A 24037-nucleotide genomic window follows, 5' to 3' on the forward strand; every position below is an offset into this window, starting at 1 on the left:
TTATTTTTAAGACCCAAAGCCAATGTTTATTTTCAAAAAATCAGAAAAAATCCCCCTTTTAAATGATCACAGAGGAGGAACAGAACAACTCTTCAGGCATAACCACATGAAATTGTACAGAAAAAATGACTTATTATGAACTGCTGTGGACTAATCTTACACCTTCTGCCATTAATACAGAGGGAAATACTCATAGACCAGCATTTTCTATGCATCTTGTTATGTGTTTTATCAAGAAAATTTCATTAGAAGGTTCCAGCAGATAAAAGTGATCACCAGGAAGCTTGTAAAAGGAAATACCTCCACTTGTTAGATCATGCCAGGCTGAAAAAGATATTTAAAGTGTCAGAGAAACGTCAACTATTGTCATTTTACATAAATATTTCAAAGTTACTATTTAATAATTATTTTAAATCCTGTATCAACTGTTTAGGTTCATACACAGAGACTGCTCTGTTGATTTGTTTCATTTAAGGAGATCAAAAGAGTCAAGAAAACTTTTCATTAACCAATTCAATACAACAGGAAAATGCACAAGTGTAAGAGGAAAACTATTTAAGCAAAGTACCTTCTAAATCATATGGTTTGTCTTCAGATCCATTAAAGCAGGTAATATCACAAGAGAAGGAGATGTTCCTTTCTGCCTTCTCAAAACTGTGAACGTAAAAAGTAGCAAGAGAACTTTCCATAAGATGCCTATATTTGAGGTTTGCTTCCATATACAAAATAGCTTTTTCTTTCTCCTCCAAAACATACCAAACTTTAGAAATTAGACTGTGCAGAATCATCAGAGGAATTACTCTAAGATTCTTTGCTCCTTAGCCTATTGTAATTAGGTCTAGAATGTTAAAGAAGGAATGACCCAATAGGAAAAAAAGAGCTTCAACCTGCAATAAAAATTCTCACCTACAATAAATCACGTTGTCTGCTTATATGCAAGTTCTAACGTTTCAGGGCCTTATCGGCATCGGGCTCCTATGGCCAAAATGGGTGCCACATCCAAGAGGGTCCTTGTCTTCGCCAAGGTAAGAAACCTTAACCACTCAGCTACATGAGTTGTTGTGTAACACCCAGTGGGGACAGCAGTCAGGACAGAAGCTGGTTGCTCTCTAGATGCCTAGAACACAGGGATTCTTTGCTTCTGGTTAGGCTAGGGGGCCTTGGATCAGGAGGCTGAATGCAGTGATCCTGAAGCATGATCAATTGATATTATCAGCCTCAGAAGACAATAAAAGATGCTAGAATATTCCTTTCAGTGGCTACTAACTCTGGATCCTAAGCAGAACTGTAATTTTACCATGACATGTTCACTATTGTAACAACCGTAGTGCTACAGTAAGCAGTTTTTTCATCTAGGGCTTAAATACTAGAATATAAATGGAAAAGCACACAAAGGAGAAAACTACGTTTACTGTTTCATATTCTTTTTACAACAGAAGTGAGAACAAATTACAGAGAAAGAAAAAACCTGAAATGATCAGACAGAAGTAAAACGATAAAATACAAATATAAATGTAAAACAAAATTGTAAAACTTACAAAAATGTCTGAAGAACTCTAAGGTCTTCCTTGAAAGTAAGTAGCAGATGGTTCTTAATTTCTTCATTTTGCAGAAGCTCAGAAGAAGTTCCTCCTGAAGTCTGTATATATGTAAGAATGTCCTCATCTTCTGTATCATACATGGGTATGCTTTTGATGGGAAGAAATGCTTCAGACTGTCAGCACCAGACAAAACAGATCAGGTGTTGTATAGAATATACTTTAAATAATATTTTCATTAAGAATTGTTGTAGTAAATTTACAATGATTCTGTCTCCAAAATGTAATGGCTGATTAGTTCAACATCCACAGAGAATACTTCTTGGGAAGGGTTAGTCAACTGTGTTTGCTGAAAATACAGATTATGAGTGAGCCAAGTACCCTCAAAGTCTGAAACTTCTACAGACAAATAATAATTAATTTCATTTTGTTCAAAGTTTGACTGTCACTATTGAAATACAACTAATACAACAATCTATTTAAGAGAAAGAAAAGCCTAGCAGTGGGCACAAATCTGACTAATGTAGAACTGGAGAGACCAACCAATTATGGAAATCTGCAGGAAAAACAATTGCTTCCATGAAGTACTAGGTTATACTCAGGATTACTAAGAAGCCCCAGAAACAGAAGAATGGAAATAGCAACTGCTGACTGAGGACAGGAGGACTGGGAAAAAGCCAATTCATTGTTGTTTTCCTGAGAAAGAATAGCAGAACCACCAGAATCCCAGAAGAAACTGAGGACAGCTTAAATAGCCAACAGAGAATGAGGACAGAAGGAAATAAATGGAGAAACGTACTGAGGGCTGGTGCAGGAGGTTTATGAAAGACTAGATTAAGACAGTTACTTTAGATGTTACGGAGTAGGGAGTGGCATTTTATATTTTGTTTTGATTACTGTTTAGAATTAAGCAAAAGGCCACCGTAAATAATACAGTATTCAAAAAACCAGCATTAGGTTAAGGAGACTGTTCTCCCTAGGCTAAGGTAAGCAGCAGTGAATATTCTGTAACATGAAATTCTCCATCTGCCTCAGAATTCATTTCCTCTAAGAGAACAGAACATTTTTCTGTCTACGTTCAGAAGCAATGCTTCTTTTATATTAAAGCCACTCTGCATACCATACTATAAAATGTTATTTTTACTCTTGGTAGCTAATACACTGTTTTGTTTCATACTGTTAATGATCCTGAAACTTACGTTTGGGGCATGCCCCCCTGATACAAAGAGATGGATTGGCTCTAGTCCATACTTTTCTTTCAAGTGTAGTGCAACTGCGAAACTAAGGTAAGATCCAAAACTGCAGTGAAAAGAGAAATTAAAGTAAGCAAAACCAGGTTTAAATTTTCCAGTTTTTACATATAACTTAAACTTCAGTGGTAACTGGATATCTTGAACAGTTACTGAAACCATATATGACATGTAAATTATAGTCATATTAGCTAATTGACATGAAGTGTATTCCTATACAGTCTAGTTTTACAAATCAGACTTTCTTTCTTTTACTAGTCTCCTTAATTTGCAGAAAGAACAGTTATTTTGAACACTTGGGACTAAGTGGTCTTCAAAAGCATGTGTTTTACAAATGGTTCACCCTCTGCATTCATATAAAGCAAGCACTAACACTAAACACAACTACAATTTATCAGTGTAAAAAAAAAAACAACATAACACTGCCATTTTTAGAAGATGTTGTGCCTGAAGTAATAAATAAATAAATAACCAGTCTTTGAGATCAACAGCATGCTTTAGGATGACTTGACAAAAGACCATTGCACAAGTGTATTTTCCTAAAGTTTTTGCAAATAAAGGCAAGTGACTATCTACTTCTAGAGTTCAAAGTTAAAGCTCCTTCACCAAGGTATCTGAAAATATATATATTTTTACCTGTGACCAAAAAATGCAAATGTTTTTTCTTGCAATTCTTTTAACAAAACACTTGTAATTTCATTAACTACAGTTTTCATGTCTTTTGCAAAAGGCTTCTTAAGATGAGATTCTCTTCCAGGAAGCCTTACAGAGGATACTGCAGAAAAGGTGAAGGGTAGGAAAAGAATTATAGTTATTTCAAATAGAAACAGTAAAATAATTTTAATTAAGGTTTTTGATCTATTCTGCAGAATATATAGATTATTTAAGTTAAACATTCTTACAGTTGATAGAGCGTATTTGCTATTGGTACTACTGTCTTTTAATCCTGTGAGAGATCAGGTTTCCATCCCTTCCTTTACTCACAAATGTTGCCTTTCCAATTGATCTGATTGATAAATGCCTTGGCTCAGAAATCCACAAGGTCCTGATCTCAGCTGAGGTTTCAAAGCAACTTTATGACTATTAATAACAACAAAAAATTCATTAATTTCAATAATACTAAATTTGAGGGATGTGTAAAATATATAATTTCAAGGGCAGCATTAGAAAGTTAAACTATCAGAATCAGAATCATACAGTCCCTCTTCTTTGCAGGCTCTTCAGCACTGCATGTAGTAAAATGTGGAATCATAGTATAAATTGATGGCAGTTTGGAGTTATATGGAAGGATATATTACATGCTTTTATTACACTCCTTTCAAAATTGGGGATTTTCCTCTCCCTGTTTAAAACAGATCAGAAAAAAAATATTGATTTTCTAAAATCTCCTTGATATCACGCATACCGCCAAACTCATATGGAAGTAATGGGTCAGATGCAAAGCATTTTAGAAGAGAGAATAAATCGCTACCTAATACCACATGTAGCAGTACAGAAATGTTTGCATCTTCTATACTTCCTGACTGCACAAAGAGCATGCTGTACCCTGTGTTGGCAGTCGCTCCTAGGCCCTCTCCTTAGTATCTTCGCTGGAAATAGTTCCACTGGGCAAAAGCTTTTTTTATTATTATTTGTTTGGGTTTTTTTTTAAATGTCAAGGAAAATTTGATGTGACTTGTGCAACTGTTTACAGAAAGTATGAAAGCGTTTAGAGGACTGATAAAATTGCAACGGCAATGCTCTCTATAGATGCTAAATAATTATTTCTTTTTCTTTGTGGAAGGTCTGGAAAATGGCCTTGGTTCCTCTTGAAATATATCAATAATGAATCTTTATAGTGCTGATATAGTCTGATAGCAATGAGAATTACTTTACACTGTAACTAAATGTAATTTCACTGTCATAAATCTATAGTTTAAACACCAGTTTTGATACAAGAAGTGCAGAACCATGCAAACACTCTGGATGGAAATTCATCCTGTGCAGTCTCTCAACAATAAAAGTAGTTCGCATACCTTTGCTGTTAAGCTTGCTGGTGCCCTTTTTTAACTTATGTAATATGCCAGTATATTGCTGTTTCTGAACGGATAGCTTTTGAAGCAGTCAAACATACTATAGTCTTGTGAAATGTCGCTCTAAGAATGTAACTTTTTAAGCTAGTCAAATAGAATTTGATCCAAGGTGGTACAGAAACTTACTAAACTCAATCCCCTTATGGAAATGCTAATTCCTAATGGAATTCCTTTCTGGATAAGACCCATTGGAAAGAGACTGCAGTTCTTTCAAGAATGTTATATTCCATTCAAAAATTTTGTCTACTGTGTATTTCAGACTTGCTTAACTTCTGCTTTAACTACACAAATGACTAACCTTCAATTGAGCTGTTGAAGAGTTTGCCCCATTTTGCAAATTGAGAAGTTCCACCTCCAGCCCATGGAAAGCAAATCAGCCTACAGAGAGCATTTGGTCTTTTGTATGGACAAGCAACCAGCTTCTCCATTCCTGAAAAAACCCAAGAAAACAACACATCATTCTAGAACAAGACTCTTCAGGTATAGGAAAATTAGAGTGAATGAAGTCCAATTTGAAACAATGGGCTGCAATATTTTCTGTCATCAGAACTGCTTGTGCTACATAACCATCTGTTAGATATGAGATAATCTTCATGCAACAATGGAAACCAGTTCTGCTTTTATAAATGGTGATGGAATAGTATTAGGCAACACCCTTGGTTAATATTTTCTCCTATTTGAGTCACTAACCATAAAGAACTTAACAAGCAGCAAAATAATTAAATTGATACGGGATTTCAGGATGACCATTTAAAAACACAGGCTTTTAGAACATACACAAAAAGATAAGGTCCATCTAAACACCTAGAAAACATAAGGACCACGTAGTTCAGTATTCTCTCTGCCTCCGTGGTGGAGTGTCTAAGTGGATGGGAAACATCTATGAATTTCTCTTCCATGTATTTATCCAGTCTCACCTTAAATTCCTATGAACAGTTGGCATCTACAACATCCTCTTGCAGTAAGTTGTACAATTATCTTTGTGGGGTTTAATCCAACTCCTACAACTTCATTTGATGGACACAGGGTAGTACAGTAAAGAAAGTGAATGGTGCATCTCTCGGGATTTGCCACTGAACATTTCTGAGATCTTTTATTATATTGTCTCTGCCCTCAGTCAGCCTTTTTTTCTGACTGAAAAGGCCTGGCTTGCTTACGTATCCCTCATGTAGCAGTGCTTCCATATTCATGGCCATCATCACTGCCCATCTCTGGACTCTTTCTAATTTTGCTATATTCTTTTTGGCATGGTGGAGTAGCCAGAGCCACATTCAGCTTTACCACAGCAGCTTTAGTATGTTTGTTTATTGACTGACAGAAGTAACAGCTGTAGCAAGATTCATAACTACTCCTTCCTTCTTGCTGAGAAGGAAAAACAGCGTCAAAGATGTCAACTGCATTGTCTCTAGCATCAGAATCTGTCATTACTGTATGAACAAAAAAGCAATTCTCAACCATTTTTATTCATTCCTGATTTTCTTGTCCTTTATTCTTGCTGATTGAATTTGTGGACATAAGTACTGAGGTGACATCCTACTACTGCTAGCAAATCAGTCTGTGTTCTGTCAAAAGAATCTGGGAACACCATGTGAAACAAATACCTGCTAAAGAAAAATTAATTAGAAGCAATAGTGAAACAGAATTTTCAATTTTTTTTTCCTGCAAACTCACATGTTCTTGTTAAAAAGACTGAAAAAATAATAACAAGGGAATAACAAGCAGCAAAATTCCATTTCCAAAATGCTGCAGATCATTATGGGTATTATTTCTTGCTTTGAATATAGCTCAGTATATGCAAGAGCTGATTCATCATAAAATACACCTATGTGCTTACAAGCAGACTTTTTTACCTGCACAAAAAGTTTGAGAAATGCAACCAGATCAGAATAGGCAGCAATTCATGCCTATTTTAAAACTATATAATGCAAGCAAGACAGAAGAAAGTCTCCCCAAATGTTGCTGTGGCAATTTCTTGATTTTCAGATATGTTTAAATTGGAAAGTTTGTCAACATTTGTTGAGAATGACTTCAAAGAAACTACAAGAAGAGCAAACCAAAAAAAGGTGCATCAAAAATCACTGGGAGACAGTGTGAGCTTAAAAATAGCTAAAGGATAGTGGAGCCAGTGTTGCAGAAGACACAGTTCCTCTAGTAAATTCATTTAGCTTCAGTACCATTAGTCTCATTTACACAGTCATTTCTTCCACAAAAAGACTCAAAAACTCCAACATTTCTGAAGCTTATACTTTAGCTTGACAGTCAAATAAGAAAAATCTCTTCTCAAACTGATTCTAAAGGTGATACAAAAAATTCAAGCAGGATGAAGAAGCACATTTAGTCAAAGTCTTTAAACTATTTAAAAATACATTACCAGTCACTGAGAATCTTTCACACTTTCTGCTCATACATACAGGTTTGTTCCATCACCATCCAGCTTACTTTAGATGCAAATACCTGAACAGTTGGGAAGACCACCTCTGCCAGGAAATGACCGCCTGAGGGTGGATCCACTTCTCAGTGCTACACAGCAAAAAGCAGGAATCAGAATTCCTATGTATCACAGATACCAGAGCAAAGCCAGCTTTGCAGGAGAGGGCCTGTGCATTCAGGTGGCACAGCCACCTGCTTTTAAGGCTTTTCTAGGCTTACGGGGAGGCACCCACACCTCAACAAAAAAGGCAGGGTGCATAGCATCCCAAAAGGGAGACAGAAGCATCACGTCTTAGGCATGACACAGAGCATTTGGGAGCAATAGAAGGAAGGTGTGCCGCATCATTCCCAGTGATTTAAAAAGCACGGGTTAACATGCCCATGACAGTTCAGAAGTTGTAACAGTTTTAATACATAGAGGCCCACAGCTTCACTGAAGAAAAAGCCTTCAAAAAGTAACCAAGAAAAGCCAGACTTTTGTAAGAACTGTATTGAAAAATACAGCATTCACACCTCTGGTGGACAGTTTTGTAGGGATCTGAAAATGTTAATGTAGAAGACCATCACCTGATTTGAATGAAACACTGCATTTGGTTAGCAGGCCAGTTTAATTTCTACAAGCTTGAAGACACAGTGGTGCATGAACACCACACTGTGGCTACATATGATAATTTTATATTAGCTACCATATGATCCTGGTGACCAGATGCTATCAACAACCTAAAAACACCAGTGTATTTTGTAGCTGCATTTGTAGTACTAGGAAGATTGGCTTTTTTTTTTTTTTTAGTGTTACTCTACCAGAAATATCAGTAACAATAATAATAAAGTAAAACTATTCAAAAGCAGTGACAAAAACTAAACAACCTGAGTGACAAAATGGGTTCTGATGCTTAACCTGAGACACATAAGCTGGACTACTTTGTAGTTTTCACATTGTTCTTCATTCTGCTACATTTCTCTAGATCATTTCTAGGATGCTGAAAAATCTGTGGTGGTAAGAGAAAAGCCTGCCGGCCCACCTAGTCAGTCAGTCAGTAAGCACTGCTCCTTTCCCAAACGAGGTCTGTAGTCTTCTATTCGCTTCTGATTTCTGCTTTCTTGGGGAAGCCTAAACCAACCCTTCTGACTGCAGGAGTTCCCGCTGGCGAGTGCGGGCTCTGCTGTGAGGGCTGGTCGCAGGCCTTGCAGCTGCTGCTTCAAAATGGCAAACATGGAAACTGCTGCTAAGGCTTCTTTCACAGTACTGTTACGTTGTAATTACCGTGAAGTAAGATGAGGCACACCTATGTTTGGAAGGTGCACAATTTAAAGCAGCTTACATTGGCTAGTCCTGACCTGTGCTGTTACGCACAATACTGCTTCTCCACATCATGTATCTGCTATCAGAAGCACTTGATTATAAGGTACAATTTATAATAAAGAACCTAATATGCTTTATTTATTCCTACCTCAGATTGTGCCAACTGTAAAATCTGACACCCAGTGTTAATGTTGTGGAAGCCAGCTGTTAAAAACATCAGGGCCAATAATAATGTTCCTAAAAGTAATAAAATACTACTATAAACAATTCTTTCCCAACTAAGGCTGAAAATAAAAAAGGTTAAGACTTAAGATTTTGAAAGCACAGCATTAATAAAATACTATGATATTTCCTTAAAAATAATGAAATTATAAATTGTATGTGTTGGTTGGTCTTGTTCACCTTCTAAATTTTTTCTCAGTATCAAAGGAATAGACATTTATTGGGTTTCATATGAAAATTTAATATTTTCACAGATTAAGTAGTTCGAGGAGATGCCACTCTCAACTAAAATGATGTTTGCCATTCCCAGGGCTGAAGGTAAAAATGGGCTTTACAGAACCAACTTTGGCAACTCAGTACTAGTACAGAATAGGCTAGACTAGACTATTGCAGTCGCAAGGGACCTACAGCGATCATCTAGTCCAGCTGCCTGACCAATTCAGGGCTGACCAAGTTAAAGCACATTATTAAGGGCATTCTCCAAATGTCTCTTAAACAGTGACAGGCTTGGGGCATCGACCACCTCTCTAGGAAGCCTGTTCCAGTGTCTGACCACCCTCTCAGTAAAGAAATGCTTCCTAATGTCCCAGTCTAAACCTCCCCTGGTGCAGCTTTGAACCATTCCCTCGCATCCTCTCACTGGATCCCAGGGAGAAAATCTCAACATTTCTCTCTCCCCTCTCCTCCCCAGGAAGCTGTAGTGAGCGACGGCGTTGCCCCTCAGCCCCCTTTCCTGCACACTAGACAGCTGCTCCTCACAGGACATTCCTCCCAGCCCTTTCACACGCTCCTCCGGACACATTCAAGGTCCTTCACACCCCTGGCAAACCGTGGGCCCCGAGCTGCGCACAGCGCTCCAGGTGAGGCCGCGCCAAGGCTGAAGGCAGCGGGACCAGCACCTCTGAGGGCTGGCTGCGCTCTGTGCGCTGCCCCCGGGGCGCAGGCTGCCCCTCGGCTGCCAGGGCACACCGGTGACTGACACCCAGCTGCCAGCCAGGCCCCCGGGTCCCTCTCTGCACAGCCCATCTCCAGCCACTTCTCCCCCAGTTTATACTTGTGCCCGGCATTACTCCATCTTAGGTGCAGAATCCAGCATTTGGACTTGTTAAATTTCGTCCCATTAATCATAGCCCAATGCTCCAATCTATCTAGATCCCTCTGCAAGGCCTCCTGTCCCTCAAGACAACAGCACTCCTCGTTTGGTATCATCGGCAAACTTGCTAATGGTGCATTCAACTCCTGCATCCAGATCGTTGATAAATGGGTTGAAGAGAACTGGCGCTAGAATTGAACGCTGAGGAACACTGCTGGTGACCAGTTGCCCGCCAGATGTAGCCCTGTTACAGTGTATTACAACTCCATGTATTTCACTTCCTAGTCACTCAACCTCAAAGGATAAAAGTAAAGATACACTTAAATCGTTCTCTTAAAAACCACTGTTAGCTGCTTATATGGAGAGGCAAGCAATTAAGCAGTTATGCCATCCAAAGGAAAGCAGTAGTAAGCCAGCTCTCTAGGACAGTGTTGAGACAGAGACAGTCCTAAATGAATCGAAAATAGCATGCATCCCAACTTGTCATTACTCTTAAGTATGGCCTCAGAGAATAATACACAAATAATAAAACAGGAGTCATGCAGATGAAACATGAAGGGAAAAGCAGAATTTGCAGAAGGGAAGACTTTAGAGATGCATTAACAGGATCTCCTGGAGAGATTTGGAAAGATGAGTGACAAGACCTTACCTGGAATTCTGCCTATAGCACTGGTCAGCTTCTTCAAGAAAGGTGAGTTCAAACTGGATCTGATGCAGGGCATGGCTAGAAATGAGAGCTTATGACAGAGAATACGTTACTTTCTACAAATACACTGGAAGATGAGGGTGGAGAAAATGAGGACATTCCAAGTAATGGCTGCATGAATTAACCATGGCTAGAAATAAGATTTTTAACCACTAGACCCATACGATTCTGGAACAGCTTTCCAGAAAAGCTACCTGCTTTAAGATGGAAATTGGTTGTAGAAAATGTATGTGAGACAATGACTTGGTGAACATTTTCAGCACCATGCTTTTATTAGCTTGATGCAGGGATGAGTCTGTACATTTGTGACGAAAGCCAGCTAGTTGCAATGCTGTAAGATAGTTTTGCTAACAGAGAACCAGTTTTGTTTAACAAATACAGAGTCCTTTTTATTATTATTATTATTATTGTACTTAATACACACTACATGCACTGAGTTAGTCTGCTAAGGTCTGCTGAGCAAGAAAGAAAAAATTAAAAAGTACTCAGAGAAAACAGGAAGCCTGGAGGGTCTAGAATCCAGTAGAAAAGCTGACTTTACAGTCTTGCAAAGAGAAATAAAGCATGGAAGTTACACGAAAATGGTCAGTATGTATATAGGGCTGGCCATGCGAAATAAAAAAGCCCACAAATGGACATTTTTGTTGCTGTCTCAGGAAGTGATGAACATGTGTCAGCATATCATTACCTGAAGCATCATAGTAACTGATACAACTGCTTCACTGGTACAACCAAGAAAAGTGCTTCTGAGAAAGAACAAAACTTCACTAGCACCAGTTTCCCCCCGTTCCTGTCCTGTGGTCACCTGCAGACACAGAAATGTACTGTGGCAGGAACCCAGCTGCCAAGAGGAGACCTGCCTGCACTTGCTCCTTGCAGCAAACACCAAAACTAGGGAAATGGTTTCTGAGTTCCAAAAGCCAGATTTTAGAAGAACCAAAATTAGAACAACAAATCTTCAGATAAAGAAATCTGGACAGGAAACAAACTCTCTCATTTGCTCAGCCTCTCAGCCCACATTGCAGTCTTGAGACTTTTACCTAAGCATGCTCGGATGCACCCTGCCTAGGCACAACCTTGTGGCACTCCACAGAGCTCTCCATCTGATCTAGAATGCAGGAGCCTTAGCAATGCAGACTGCTGGCCAACCACAACCTCCTACAAGAATGTGGTGAGGCATACAAAATGGTAGGCAACAAAAACCCCCCATATACTATTGTCTCAGATACATCACACAGCTTAAAAACCCAATTTGGTCTCTAATTTTGGAGGCTCATTTACAGCTTTGGTACAAAGCTTACTCTACAGAAATGCTTTCAGGCAGCAAAGGCACCTAAAATGTTCAAGGCAAGGATCCAAATGTCAATACCTACTACTGTAGAACAAAAGACAAAACCAGACTGCAACACTTCCAGGCAGCAATACCAGATCAGATGCTATAATAAGCTACTGAGGCAGTCCGGACTGTCAATAAGAAAGCTGTGGAATAAGAAAACAAATGTTTTCATCCTTAGGTGCTCTGCTCCCCCTAAATAGAAGTAAACCATAAGGATTTTTCCAGTTCAACAACCACCACAGGTATTCTCAGCACAAAAGAGAGGCAGAATTGCCACTGTGGACCCCATCCAGTTTGTAAGCGAGTATGAAGACATATTTTAAGAACCAGAAGCCAACCTAAAGTCAGAAATAAACATGTCTTTTCTACTTTCTTTAGCTATAAACTCTGACACTCCTGAAAATCTCTTTCAAATCCTTCAGTAGATACCACTGGGTTTGAAAGATCTGCCCATCATTTTGGGTGCTCAAGTGCTCCACAGTAAAATCAATCATATTTTAGAGAGACTTTCAGGCTTACAGTTGAAGTTTACAGCAGCAGCAGAAGATTGAAAGATAAAGGCAATCAACAACCAAGAATCCAACAATCCAGGAACTCCTAAAAAGTGTCAAGAACAGAATTTCAGGATGGACATGATGAAGCTAAAGCAGAAGCCTATCAACATCTATGCCAGGCATGTATCAAGCACTGAAGGATTACAACTGGATCCTGAAAAACTGAAGCAATTAAAGAAATGTCAGGAGCAAAGCACATGAATGAAGTACAGTGACCATCAGAGAAAACCAATGCAGATCTGATCTGAGCAAAGCATTAGGTCTAACATACAATAAACATATGAAGCAACTAAAGTTACAGAGAGAGGCTTTCAAAAGATGCCTGGGAGTAGTACCATACAAAGCCTTGGCTAAGACAGCCCTTCTAGACATATAAACGTGAGATTATACAGAAAAGCAAATGACTGTATCCCCCAGAAGGTTGTAATTCCATCAGTGCACAGAGTAAATAGGCAGTATGATGACAAATCATTAGGAAACAACATGAGGAAACCAATTGCTGAATGCTCTCAGGCATGTTAATAGCACAGAAGTGCTTCTGTAGGAGGATAAAAATTTCCTCATATAGATGCCCAGAGCAGGACCTTACACTTGCCTTTACAAGTTGTACATGTGCAGGCTGCAAACTCTCCACAGTGCAGCACAACTGGCTCTGTGGAACAGGAGTTACTCGACAAATGTAGCAACATAGGCACATTTGCTTTTGGAGGCTCCAAGAAAGCTAGCAAACTCCATAGTCCTATAGCAGTAAAACTAGTATTGTGAGGATAGTCAGATCTCAAGGAACAGTCTATTGCACTCTCCTAACAAGTGAAAACAAAAAATTCCTGTCTTTAAGAAGCAGTTTAAGTGGACAAAGCAGTGGTAGCAGTAGATAAATGTTCACTTTTTACAGAGCAGCTATCTTACCATAGCAGATTACAACTCCAGCTTCTGGAATTATGAGTATCTGGACACTTTGTGCATAGCTATATCAAAAAACAATCTGCAGGGTAAGAAATTATGACCCATCAGCTAATCTACAGAAACTATACACTGATGACCAACAGAAATAGTGATAGATTGAGACAGTGGTATTTTTTGTTTGTTTTGTTTGTACAAAATTGTACAAACATTTTTCCCTTCTCCCTCTGCATTTCTGTAAAGCATGAAGAGTCACATAGTTGCCAACACCCAGTCAACCACTGAAAGTGAACAGCGGTGCCAATTTGATGATAACTTGTGTGTCACTCAGAGCTAGATCTACTCTATCTGTCACAAAATGGGGGCATGGCTTATGCTTGTACTTCCACTACCATGCACAAAACTCTGTCCTAGAAAAAAGTGGGAAGACTACTATAAGCAACAGAACAGTACATTGTATCTTCAGAAACTTAAAACCAGACAAGGCTTGTTTTTCTTTCCTTCACATAGGCTGATGATGTATCTGTCAGCAAACGTTGATAATAAACTTGACAACAGTTTGGAGAACTACTACTTTGCAGAACTGCTATTCTAGAGAAGTAGCAGCTTCTGAAGGAGGTCCCCCCATCTCCCAGCCGTGCTGCTCTCTGCTCTTGGACAGCAAGTGGCGGGCCTTAGAAGCACCAGTCAAAAGGAAGGTATGCAGGAAAAGTGAAAGGACACAGGATGTTAGGGAAGAGAGTGTACCAGGGTCCTTAACACAGAAGCTTTTCCTTGAGAGGCTGTAATCAGGACGAAATTGAGTTTGGTTGTTACTCACGACTAGATGACATGAGAGCAAATATGCTGAGGGGCCTTGTGCTAAGACCTGTGGATATGTTTCTTTGGTATCTGATACCTTTCTCTTTGTAAAAGGGTTGAGTTCATTACCAGTTGCTATTACTAGTTCCTGCTTCATGGCACCACCTACAGCTGTCTCAGCATCACAAATAGACCTCATCTTCCCACTTCCATCTCTCATATTCTTCGAGCAAACCCATGGGACCAAAGGAGAATTTGGTAATACATATTTACCAAGTTAATGAGCAGCCCATGCTGTAGGCATGAATTAGCTGATGGACGGATATAACAAGATAGCCATAAAGCAGAGTCTGATCCTTCATGCCATCTTTGGCCGATACTTGATACTTTCATGGAATGATGGGCAGACACCCCCTCCTTAAAAAGGCAAAAATAGAGGGATTGTGAACTTTGCTGATGCACTGGTAGGTCCATAAACTGTTCATACAGACCCTCTGCTCAAGCACTTGCTAAAGCAGGCCTCAAACTGGCTAACACAGGTCACTCACACAAGCAGATAATAAGGTATGGAAACAAATACAAGATTCATGTAACAAATCAGTAAATGGGACAGATTTGTTAGTCACAGGATGACGTACAGTAGTATTTGATGTCAACAGCAGTGTAACAGCATTCAGAATCAGTGTTGTCTTTGCTGCAAAGTTCCCATCAAAATTAATGCCTTTGTATGAATAAACACAAAGAAGTCTGTATTTCCTCCTACAGAGCTGGGGAGTCTGATACAGCTTTCTTTTGCTGAATAGAAAATAATCTACACCAAAAGGAACTGGAGAGGGTATCAAAGCTTGCATACAGTGTCTACGGGGACATCCAGCTGGCAATCACAGTGGTTAGGATGCTTCTGAAATCCAAAGCTAGAAGAATTGCTGCAATAGTGGTCACAAATCAAATCTAATTTGTTGCAAAATCTATGCTGAAGGCAAGTACGGGGAGCAGAGAAACTGCACGGTTCAGAGAGTAACTTAAGACAAAGCTGTAACTGAGACGCACATTTGTTGTCGGCTTTGTCTGATCTTGCTGATGATGAGACAATCCTGCCCTTCCTAGCTTCTGGGAGTACACATTTCTACCCTAATCTTTTTGTCAACACTAGCAACTACATAGCTATGTAGGAGCACATTGTTTATCAAGCTGAAAACTAATACTTACCCTGTTTTCACTTACATCAGTCAGCTGATCCCATAGAGTGTCACCATCCTCCTGTCAATAAGGAGAGAGCTTTTCATGACCTTTTTGCAGGCTTTGACCCACTTCAGCCAGCTGGAAAGGTGCTTGCTGAGATTACATATACAGCCACAAGGTTTGGATGTAAAAGACACATATGTGCTAACCTAATGGAGTAATTTGCCTTTAAGAATTATTTTACAGCTCTTACTGAAACAAAAAACTTGCAGAGTCTGTCTTACTGGTTTGAAAGACACATTCAGCTGATCTAATTTTCTTACAGGAAAATATATGCCACACACAAGAAAGAATTACTGCATGAATAAATCATCTTCTTTGGCATACAATCAGATACATATGGATTTATTTGAAATCTAAGCATATCTGATTAGGGAAATGTCTTTCTTTTTCTTTTTTTACAGGGCAGCAGTTCTAAAAAAATAAAATAATTTCTAGATTGTCTTTATCTTTTCCCTACTTCTTTCTGTTGATCTTATGCCTCAGATCTGACTTAGACCCTACCACAATAAAGAAAGGATACATAGGAGTTTCTCTGCATAATCAAGATTTTCCTGGATTTTCACAAGAAACAAGCTTTTTTTTTATTATCTAAAAATTTAAAGTTAGATATGTGATCTGATAAATTAATGGCAGTCAAAAACTGCTTTAGAGTGTTCACAGTCAAAAAAATGTTTCTTTGTTGAACTATTGGCAAAGAAATGGCTCAGTGTGAGAAAAAAAAAAACCACTGAATTTTGTTTTAAGAAAATATTCCCTGGGAAGTGCATATTCTTTTATTGTCTTCACTTTCAGAATAAGCTCAAAATAAAATTCTAGGTCTATAAAGAGCTGTATAAAAGATTAAAAAAGCAATCATTTAAACCACAGAATAGTTTAGGTTGAGAGGAACCTCTAGAGATCATATAGTCCAAGCTCTGCCTCGTTGAGTTTTGAGTATCTCCAAGGATGGAGACTCCACAGCCTCCCTAGGTAACCATGGTGTTCAACCACGCTCACGGTGAGGATAATTGTCTTTCTATCTAATCCCTTGTTCTGCCTTGCATCTGCAAGTCTTTTGTCTTTTTCCTGAGTACAGCCAAGAAGAGTCTGGCTCTATCTGTCCTCTTCATCCTCTTCCATTAGATAGGTGAAGACATTATTAAAATCCTCATTTAGCACTCTCCTCTTAAGATAAAACCATTTCTCTCAACCTTTCCTTGTACACCACCCACTCCAGTCACAATCACAGGGGGGCCTGCCAGACTCACTTCAGTGAGTACTTCACTTTTTCAACATCTTTCTAGTACTGCAGAATCCCAAATGGACACAGATGTGGTATAGTAAAAACATTTTGGATTATTTTTCAAGCACGCTTTTGAGACATAAGCTTTCAGGGCATGAAATAGTAGGTGGAGAAATATTAATTGAAAAGTACAATTGAAAACACAAGCAACAAGAGAACAGCTTTTGCACTGACCAGCCACTAGGACAAACACAGGAACAGACTCAACAGCTTCAGCCTACAGAGAACATAAAGCCAAAGGTAAAGAAACACAGTGCTTGCAGCACAGGGCTGTTTTGACATTTCCCAAATGAAAATATGTTCTATAGCGCACAGTCTAGAAATCTATGAAATTAGTCTTTGTGAACTGCAAGAGCCTGGTATGACCTGAGAGGCTTCTCAGGTAACCTAGGCACTTGTAAAGCTTATATACTAGCCACATGCCATTCATGCATACGTGGGTTAACTGCGTGCCTGCAGATTCTGGAAGCCAAGTAAAAAGCAACCCCATCCCCAGACAGATGTCTACTCACAGAATTCAGATTTAAGGTAGTCCATTCAGCAGCCCACCATTAAGCTCAGAAGTGGACTAGGGAGCCTGGGAGTCAAACGATCCATTTCACTGGTAGGTACGGAGTCTTCTATTAAAGCCACTGGGAACATGGAAGCCTTGACAAGTCAGGGCATCAACAACCTGGTAGCTGCCAACCTGTAATAACAGGCCCGGCAGGCTGTAGGACAGGTAAGCAATGTCATTCTCTGCTGATTTTATCTTCACAACAGAAATGCGTTTTGTGCAGCCTATGGATACCAGCATGTCTCAGCGTCCTACACATTGTGATCCAGTTGGAATTTCTTAATTCTGCAGCTGTATCAGTACCTTACACATTACTACATCACACACATACTTGTTCACATTCATCATTCACAGTATCATTAATAAAAGTAAATAAAATGTATTTTCCAGGGTAAGTACTTCAGCTTTTTAGAAAACAAGGTCATGAAAAGAGGGGCCCAGTTAGACGGAAAGCACACCTGTAACATGTATTGTAATATTTATTACAGGTTTTTTAGGATTATGGACTTGTATCCCTAAAAGTTTTTCTACTCAGGAAAAAGCAACGATCTGATATTGCATTTAGGAGAGAGCAAAATTAATAAATGATGGGAAAAAAACTCTAGGAAACCACGTTTCAGTAGCTCCCAGGTTCAGGAAACTACTGGTCTTTGCTTATTGAAAAATAAAGACTAAGGTAATCTTGCATCATTATACCTAGACAATGTAAGGTAGCGCAGAGAAGTATGGAGTATACTCAACTTTTTTCTCCATTGATCATATTTTTCCCAGCAACATATCAGAGGCTAACACTCCAAAGAGGTTAATGTAATTGCTAACATCTAAAAGCTGCTGATGAAAAAAGAAATAATTTATATCTTTACCAACTGAAATTCTGTTCTCCAGAAAACTGTCTATCCATTCCTTTACTTAGACTTGAAAAAAATTAGGAAATCATAGAGAAAATTTGTTGAAGACTTGTAGCTCATGTGCTCACAGTATCACCAATGCAAAACTAATGAAATAAATATTAACGATACCCAACATGCATTCCCAGTTTTACCACCTGGACCTTCCAGGGTGTTGAAACTGCAAATATAAAGGACATGTGTATGCTTCAAAGGTGAATATGAAAAGGAACAACATAAGCTCCCCTACTTTCCTACTGTTTCTGCTGTCAGCCTAGTTCTGCTATGGCACAGCTACATAACCATTGCTCAGATTTTTGAGGAAATTGTCAAACCAAGAGAAAGAGCCATGACCAAGTCCACAAAGTCAAGCCGTGAAATGTAAGAAAGGCAGAACTGGAGATAAAGAAGGTAAAGACTACTGAGATGGGGCCAGGCAGCAGCTCAAGCATCAAGAGGCAGGACATCAATGTAGAAAAATAACATCTCAAGGGAAAAAACGAGGTGGAAGATTGCAACATTAGGCACCTGCCACAGGGAGCAGTGAAAGCTGACCCTTTTCCATCCGACTAGCAAAGACCCTTAAGGTGACTAATATACTAATATTAAATTTAGTAGGTCACTAATCCTGGCCATCTTTTCTGTGTGTTAACCACAAAGTAACTGCTTTACATATAACTGCACATAGCAAAAGGTGGCCCAGGGAAGGAGAGACAGTGAGAATGGAAAGCCATTTTGGCAGCAAAGATATATAGCAACAGAGAAACAACCAGAAGGTGCCACTGCTGCAGATGGAAAGGCAAGAAACAAAGCCCTGTTCGCATAAGCTGTGAATGATAATGCAGTATAAAAATGCTAACATTTTGTTCTGAGCATGACAGGTTATGTCACAGAAAATATTTTAAAATTGGTGCCGAGGCCATGAAGAAAGTGAAGAAAGATGAGGTGATCCCTATTATGCCATATTCTGTCCTCAGTCTTCCTGCTCTAAAAATGTACAGATTTAGATAATAACATTTCTTTTTAGGAACAGCAGAAGAGTAGGATTAAGTAGGAATTCAGCAGAGGAACAGTTTATTTTTGCTTTCACAGCACCTATGCTAGGCGTGCTCCTACACAAGTACAATAAGGAAGAAAAACAAACTTCCTATTTCCATCTCTACAGTCTGAACAGGGTATTAGAATGTCTTGGTGTTATCTAAAATGTGTGGATGTTCATTTTTTTGCTAGGCCCCAACTTAGATATCATAGCAATTCCCATAGCTATAACTACAGACTTTAAACCAACATTTAAAAAACTTGCCATTTGTGATGCAGAATATGAAATAGTAGTCTTTCTTATTTCCACATTACCAATACTTCAGTGGCAAGAATAACTGAGAGATTGTAGGACTGCAAGTTTGATATTGTTTTCTATCACATGCTGACTTTGCTATGCTCATTCAAAGCTAGACTTACAGCTGTGAACCGAATCCTGAACTAAACTTAAATCCACTTAGACACAGCAACTATTACTACAAACCTCTTGTTAAACTGCCTTTTTTTTTTTTTTTAAGTATTGCATTATACCTTTATTCTTTTGCGCAGGCTACTAATTAGATTTTTAGATGAAGATGTAATTGTCCTTGATTTTAATCTCTGAGCTGCCTTTGGACCTACGTGGGAAGAAGGATTAAGCAAAGATTTAGTATTAAAAAAATATGTGTGATGGGAACCTTTCATGAAAGAGAGGGCCATAGGGATCTGGAGTCTCCTATCCCCACAAGGGAAGAGGGAGCCGTAGGAGGCTGCAGTCCTCATACGGTCTATAATAGCAAAGACATCTGGAGCCTCATAGGGATGGAAGTAATAGGGTCTGCAGGGTTTCTGTAGGTCCCAAGTCTCTGCCTGGAGGCAGTGGTGGCAGGCATCAGGCTATATGCTCCAGCCCTGTCCAAACCTTCCACCTTGTGTGCAGACTCTTACAGGATGCAGATAGCCATCAGGGCAGGAGAGGGAGGTGTGTGCCAGGTTATGTCACACCAAACTGCTTCTATTACTGCTTCAAGACCTATCTAAGCTGCCAGTCTTTCACCAGGAACTCCCCTAGGTCTGGGAGCTCTCCAGAGCGGTCAGGGCCCCCAGCCACAGCAGAAGAGGGGAAAGTCCCTGCCCATGGAGGGGAGCCGTACCTCTCCATCACGCATCACCCATGAATACAGGCAGGTGACAGAGACCCCTTCAGTGTGCCAAATGGCAGTACTGGCAGGTGTCTCTGGAAGTAGAAACCTCATAAACATGGCAAGTGGGACTGGGCAGGCCTCACATGTCTTTCCCAGTACAAGTGGTGCTTCACCACGTGGTGAAGCGTTTGCTCCAGGATGTGAGGACCACTGCACATCCCACTCCCTCTCACTGCTGGTGGTCTGTGCCTGCCCCCACTCCTGCGGGGCTGCAGGTCACACCACTCAAGCCTCTCTCCCACACCCATTTTAACGGCTGGCAAAGAAACACACTGGTCTGGCCCAGACCTGTGCCACGGAAACGTCCTTGCAAGCTCCTGAGCTCTTCCCCACCCACAACGCAGTAGGGCCACTTGCCCCTGGGCCAAGAGCCCCTCCGGGCCAGCCGGGGGGCGCAGCGGGGCTCAGGCCCGCGGGGGATGCGGCCGGGGTTACAAGCACAGCCGCAAGGGGCACCAGCCGCGGAGCCTTTGCCCTCATCCCCTCGTCCTTTTACTCAGCCCCAGCACGGAGCCCGGGGGGCTGCGGGGCCACGTCCCGCTCCCGGCGCCACCGAGCCGCGGCCACTCCGGCCTCCGCCTCCCCGCGGCCTCCGCCTCCCCTCGGCCGCCCCGCCCCGCCCCGCCCCGCCCGCCCGCCTGCCCGCCCGCCTGCCCGCCTGCCTTCCGGGCCCGCTTGGAAGTGGGGCAGAGGTGAGGCAGGCAGCGAGAGAGCGAGCCGGGCGAGTAAGCCGGCCGGGCAGCGAGCTGGGCGGGCGGCCGGCCGGCCGGGCAGGCGGGCAGTGAGCGAGCCGGCCGGGCAGGCGGGCAGAGCCGGCTGAGGCGGCGGCGGGCCCGTCCAGGCCGAGGTAAGCGGCGCTCCGTGGGGCGGGCGGTGACCGCCGCCGGTCTCTTACCTTAGGGGGTGCGCCTCGGTGGGGTAGAGGGTCGTACGGACGTTTCGGCTCCACCCGACTGTTTCCTCATCCCCGGCCTCCCGGGCCTCTCCGGGGCAGCTCCCCGGCGCGGGCCCTGCTCGGCCCCGTCCCGCCCCGGGCCGCCGTCCCGCCAGGGGGGAGCGCTGGGGCAGGGGGGGCACGGCTAGGGCTCGGGTGGCGGCCGCGCCCCTTCGTCGTTATTACGACGGTGGGAGCCTCGGTGAAAAAAAAAGTCTGTGGGGGGCGGCGAGCGGCGAGATGGCGGCTGCCGGCCGGTTTCCACCTTCCCCAGTTCGCCCCTGGTCGCAGTTGGTGGGTGTGCCAGCGCCGGCTGGCTTTCCCGGGAGAGAGCAACAGGCCCCGGGCTGGTTCATGGCAGCGCACCCCGAGGGAGCATCGGTGGCTGCCTGGTCACAGTTTCACCCTTGGGTGGGGTGGGCTGTGTGTGTACACACACACAGACAGACACACACACCCCTCCTGTGGCTTCAGGCCGGCAAGAAATCCTCGATCCCAGGGACCCTTCCCGGATGGGTGTCTTCTACCCTGTAAATGATGGGGGGCAGGGAGGGGGAGAAAACAGTGTGGGGAAATGTATCATCCAGCGTCGGCTTCATTAATTGACTGTTGTGCTGCAGATCTGCATCATGGAAAAGCAAATGCTTGAATCCACTGAGGAGCGAACGTTTCAATACCAAGATTCCCTGCCTTCCCTGCCAGTACCTCCTCTTGATGAATCTTTAAGTAAATACCTTAATGCAGGTAATGACTTAATATTGTTATAGTAGCATGGCATGTGCTGCTGTTGCCAGGCTCATCTGAGACATTCTTGAAGTGATTTGTAGAGACAGCTTGTATCAACCGGTGCAGTTGCATTGGAGGATCCAGACAAGTTTAGGGTGCAAAAGGTCTTTCTCAGGTTCAATATGGGAAAATAAGTGCCCAGAGCAACCTGTGTAAAAGTTTCCATTTTATCCCTATTTGCCTTTCTTCAAGGGAATTGGGCATGTGGGAAGGTTAACTTTTGGGTTTAGGTTTTCTCCTTCCCTAAAGTTTTGCTTTTGCTTTGGGTTTGGGTTTTGGCTTTTTGTTGTGGGTTTTTTTGTTTTGTTTTTTTTTTTTCCCAGTTCTGTCTGGTCTAACAAAAGATGCTTCTCCATCTACAAAGTTTGTTTTGCATAGTAACTACTTTGCTTGTTTATGACTGTTTGACCAGAATCTTTGTAAAAAACAGTTACTTCAAACTTTTTCATACTTAAATATTCTTCTTTCTTGCCACTACTATTAACTATACAGCAGAAGGAAAAGGCTGTGGTGGGCGTTTTTTTGGATAATTCCTGCCTTGGAGTGTTGGCTGTCTAAAGAAGATCACATAAGAGAAAAATTTTGAAAACAACATCAGTGCATATGTGTCTAGCTTTGTTTATGAAGCACAGATGACTGGTTGGTTCTTTATTGTGATTATCAGGCTTTGATATATTGGGGATGACAAAGATATATTACCTAGTGTCTTGAGATAACTTTCCTATGATTCTTCAATAATTTTTAGAACTCTGAGACATTGATCTTTTTTTCTGGAACATCTGCTTTGTGTCTTGCCATTTTACCTGTAATACAGGAATACTAACAGAGTAAGACCTGGAGTTCTTTTCTTAGGAGCAACATACTACACCAAAACTTTCCTTTCCCAAAACAGAAATCCTTCAGTTCACTTGGAGTTCTCTTTTATTCTGCACATAGTGGAAATGGCCCAGCTGATTGTAATAGGTTTTCTTTGGTGTTCCTTACATCATCGCTTTTTGATACAGAATGTTGAAATGGTGGTTTTAGAGAAAAAATATCGTGTGTATGACTGTCAGACGATGTTTTCTTTTTGTTGTAGTGCAGATGAACTAAAGTGGTGCTGCAGTAGTACTGAACCTGCAATAACAGAATTGCCCTTTAGAACTTAGTTTTGTAAACCCAGCTGGCTGTCCCAAGTTACGGAGTGATAAAATCTGACAGTGAATTTGTTTGCTTTTGTTTTCAGATTCTGATCTGTGTTTTCATAAATACCTTATCACATGTTCCCCTTTTTTTCCATGCAGAACTTAGTTCCTACTTACTGTTCCCTGTACATAAGTCATTCTATAGCTTTGATCCTTATTGTTGATCTCCTTCAGTCTCACTGGAGGTTGGAGGAAAGTTATTCTAGTACTGTTTGTTCTGCCAGTCTTCCCTTCTACAGATTGCTGAACGCCAGAATGTGCCGTACATGATTCTAGACAGCAGCTTGGTGATTTTCATGGCTTAAGTTTGTAATTTGCTTAGTCTGTGGCGGTGAGTGAAGGAAAGGAGGTGCCTTTGGAGAATATTTCAGAACCTCCAGATGACCCTTAGTAGATACTGTGACTCATTCTGGAAACTCATGTCTTTCATTGGTTGGAGGGTGACCCCAGGCACTTAACATAAGTCAGTGTGCCTGTTGTTAAACCACTTGTATGTTTAAAGCCAGTCAACTGGAAAAGCTGGACAAAGTATGTCTCAGAAGGTGCCTTAAATAAGGCTTTACGGTAGCTACCTCTGCTTTGGATTCAGAATGACTAATCTTGTTTTAAAGGTGGCCATATCCGTGCTATTTAGCCTTTCATCTCGTGCACCAGAGGTTGAGACTCAGAAGCTTGGACTCAACCTGAGAGTATGAAACCCCAAAGTTCCAGGTTTCCAGAGGGTTCCTTAACT

The 24037-nt window shown here is 41.2% G+C and overlaps 2 protein-coding genes across 9 annotated transcripts in view; one reads left to right on the top strand and one right to left on the bottom strand.

Annotated features, from left to right (window-relative positions):
* On the bottom strand, window positions 1-21717 carry OLAH (oleoyl-ACP hydrolase). 8 transcript variants are annotated; one of them, XM_055708573.1, is made up of 11 exons: window positions 21296-21717; window positions 17248-17423; window positions 15418-15468; window positions 10558-10645; window positions 7315-7380; window positions 5159-5290; window positions 3425-3563; window positions 2738-2837; window positions 1539-1714; window positions 569-654; window positions 1-324 (listed from the first exon to the last, which is right to left on the bottom strand). In XM_055708573.1, exons 4-11 carry the CDS (start codon window positions 10628-10630, stop codon window positions 191-193), a joined length of 906 nt encoding a protein of 301 aa, XP_055564548.1. In that variant the 5' UTR covers window positions 10631-10645; window positions 15418-15468; window positions 17248-17423; window positions 21296-21717; the 3' UTR covers window positions 1-190. The 8 variants fall into 8 exon arrangements, with proteins under 8 accessions (XP_055564548.1, XP_055564549.1, XP_055564550.1 ...); XM_055708574.1 differs by lacking the exon at window positions 15418-15468; XM_055708575.1 differs by lacking the exons at window positions 15418-15468; window positions 17248-17423.
* The window catches only part of CROT (carnitine O-octanoyltransferase), a 22005-nt gene continuing 19017 nt past the window's right edge, over window positions 21050-24037 (top strand). The window contains exons 1-2 of the mRNA XM_055708571.1: window positions 21050-21247; window positions 21955-22078. Of these exons, the coding sequence (XP_055564546.1) occupies window positions 21964-22078 (115 nt within the window). The 5' untranslated portion in view covers window positions 21050-21247; window positions 21955-21963. The remainder of the gene's footprint in view (window positions 21248-21954; window positions 22079-24037) is intronic.

This window comes from Falco cherrug, chromosome 4, assembly GCF_023634085.1.
Source record: "Falco cherrug isolate bFalChe1 chromosome 4, bFalChe1.pri, whole genome shotgun sequence".
In the NCBI taxonomy this organism is placed as follows: Eukaryota; Metazoa; Chordata; class Aves; order Falconiformes; family Falconidae; genus Falco; species Falco cherrug.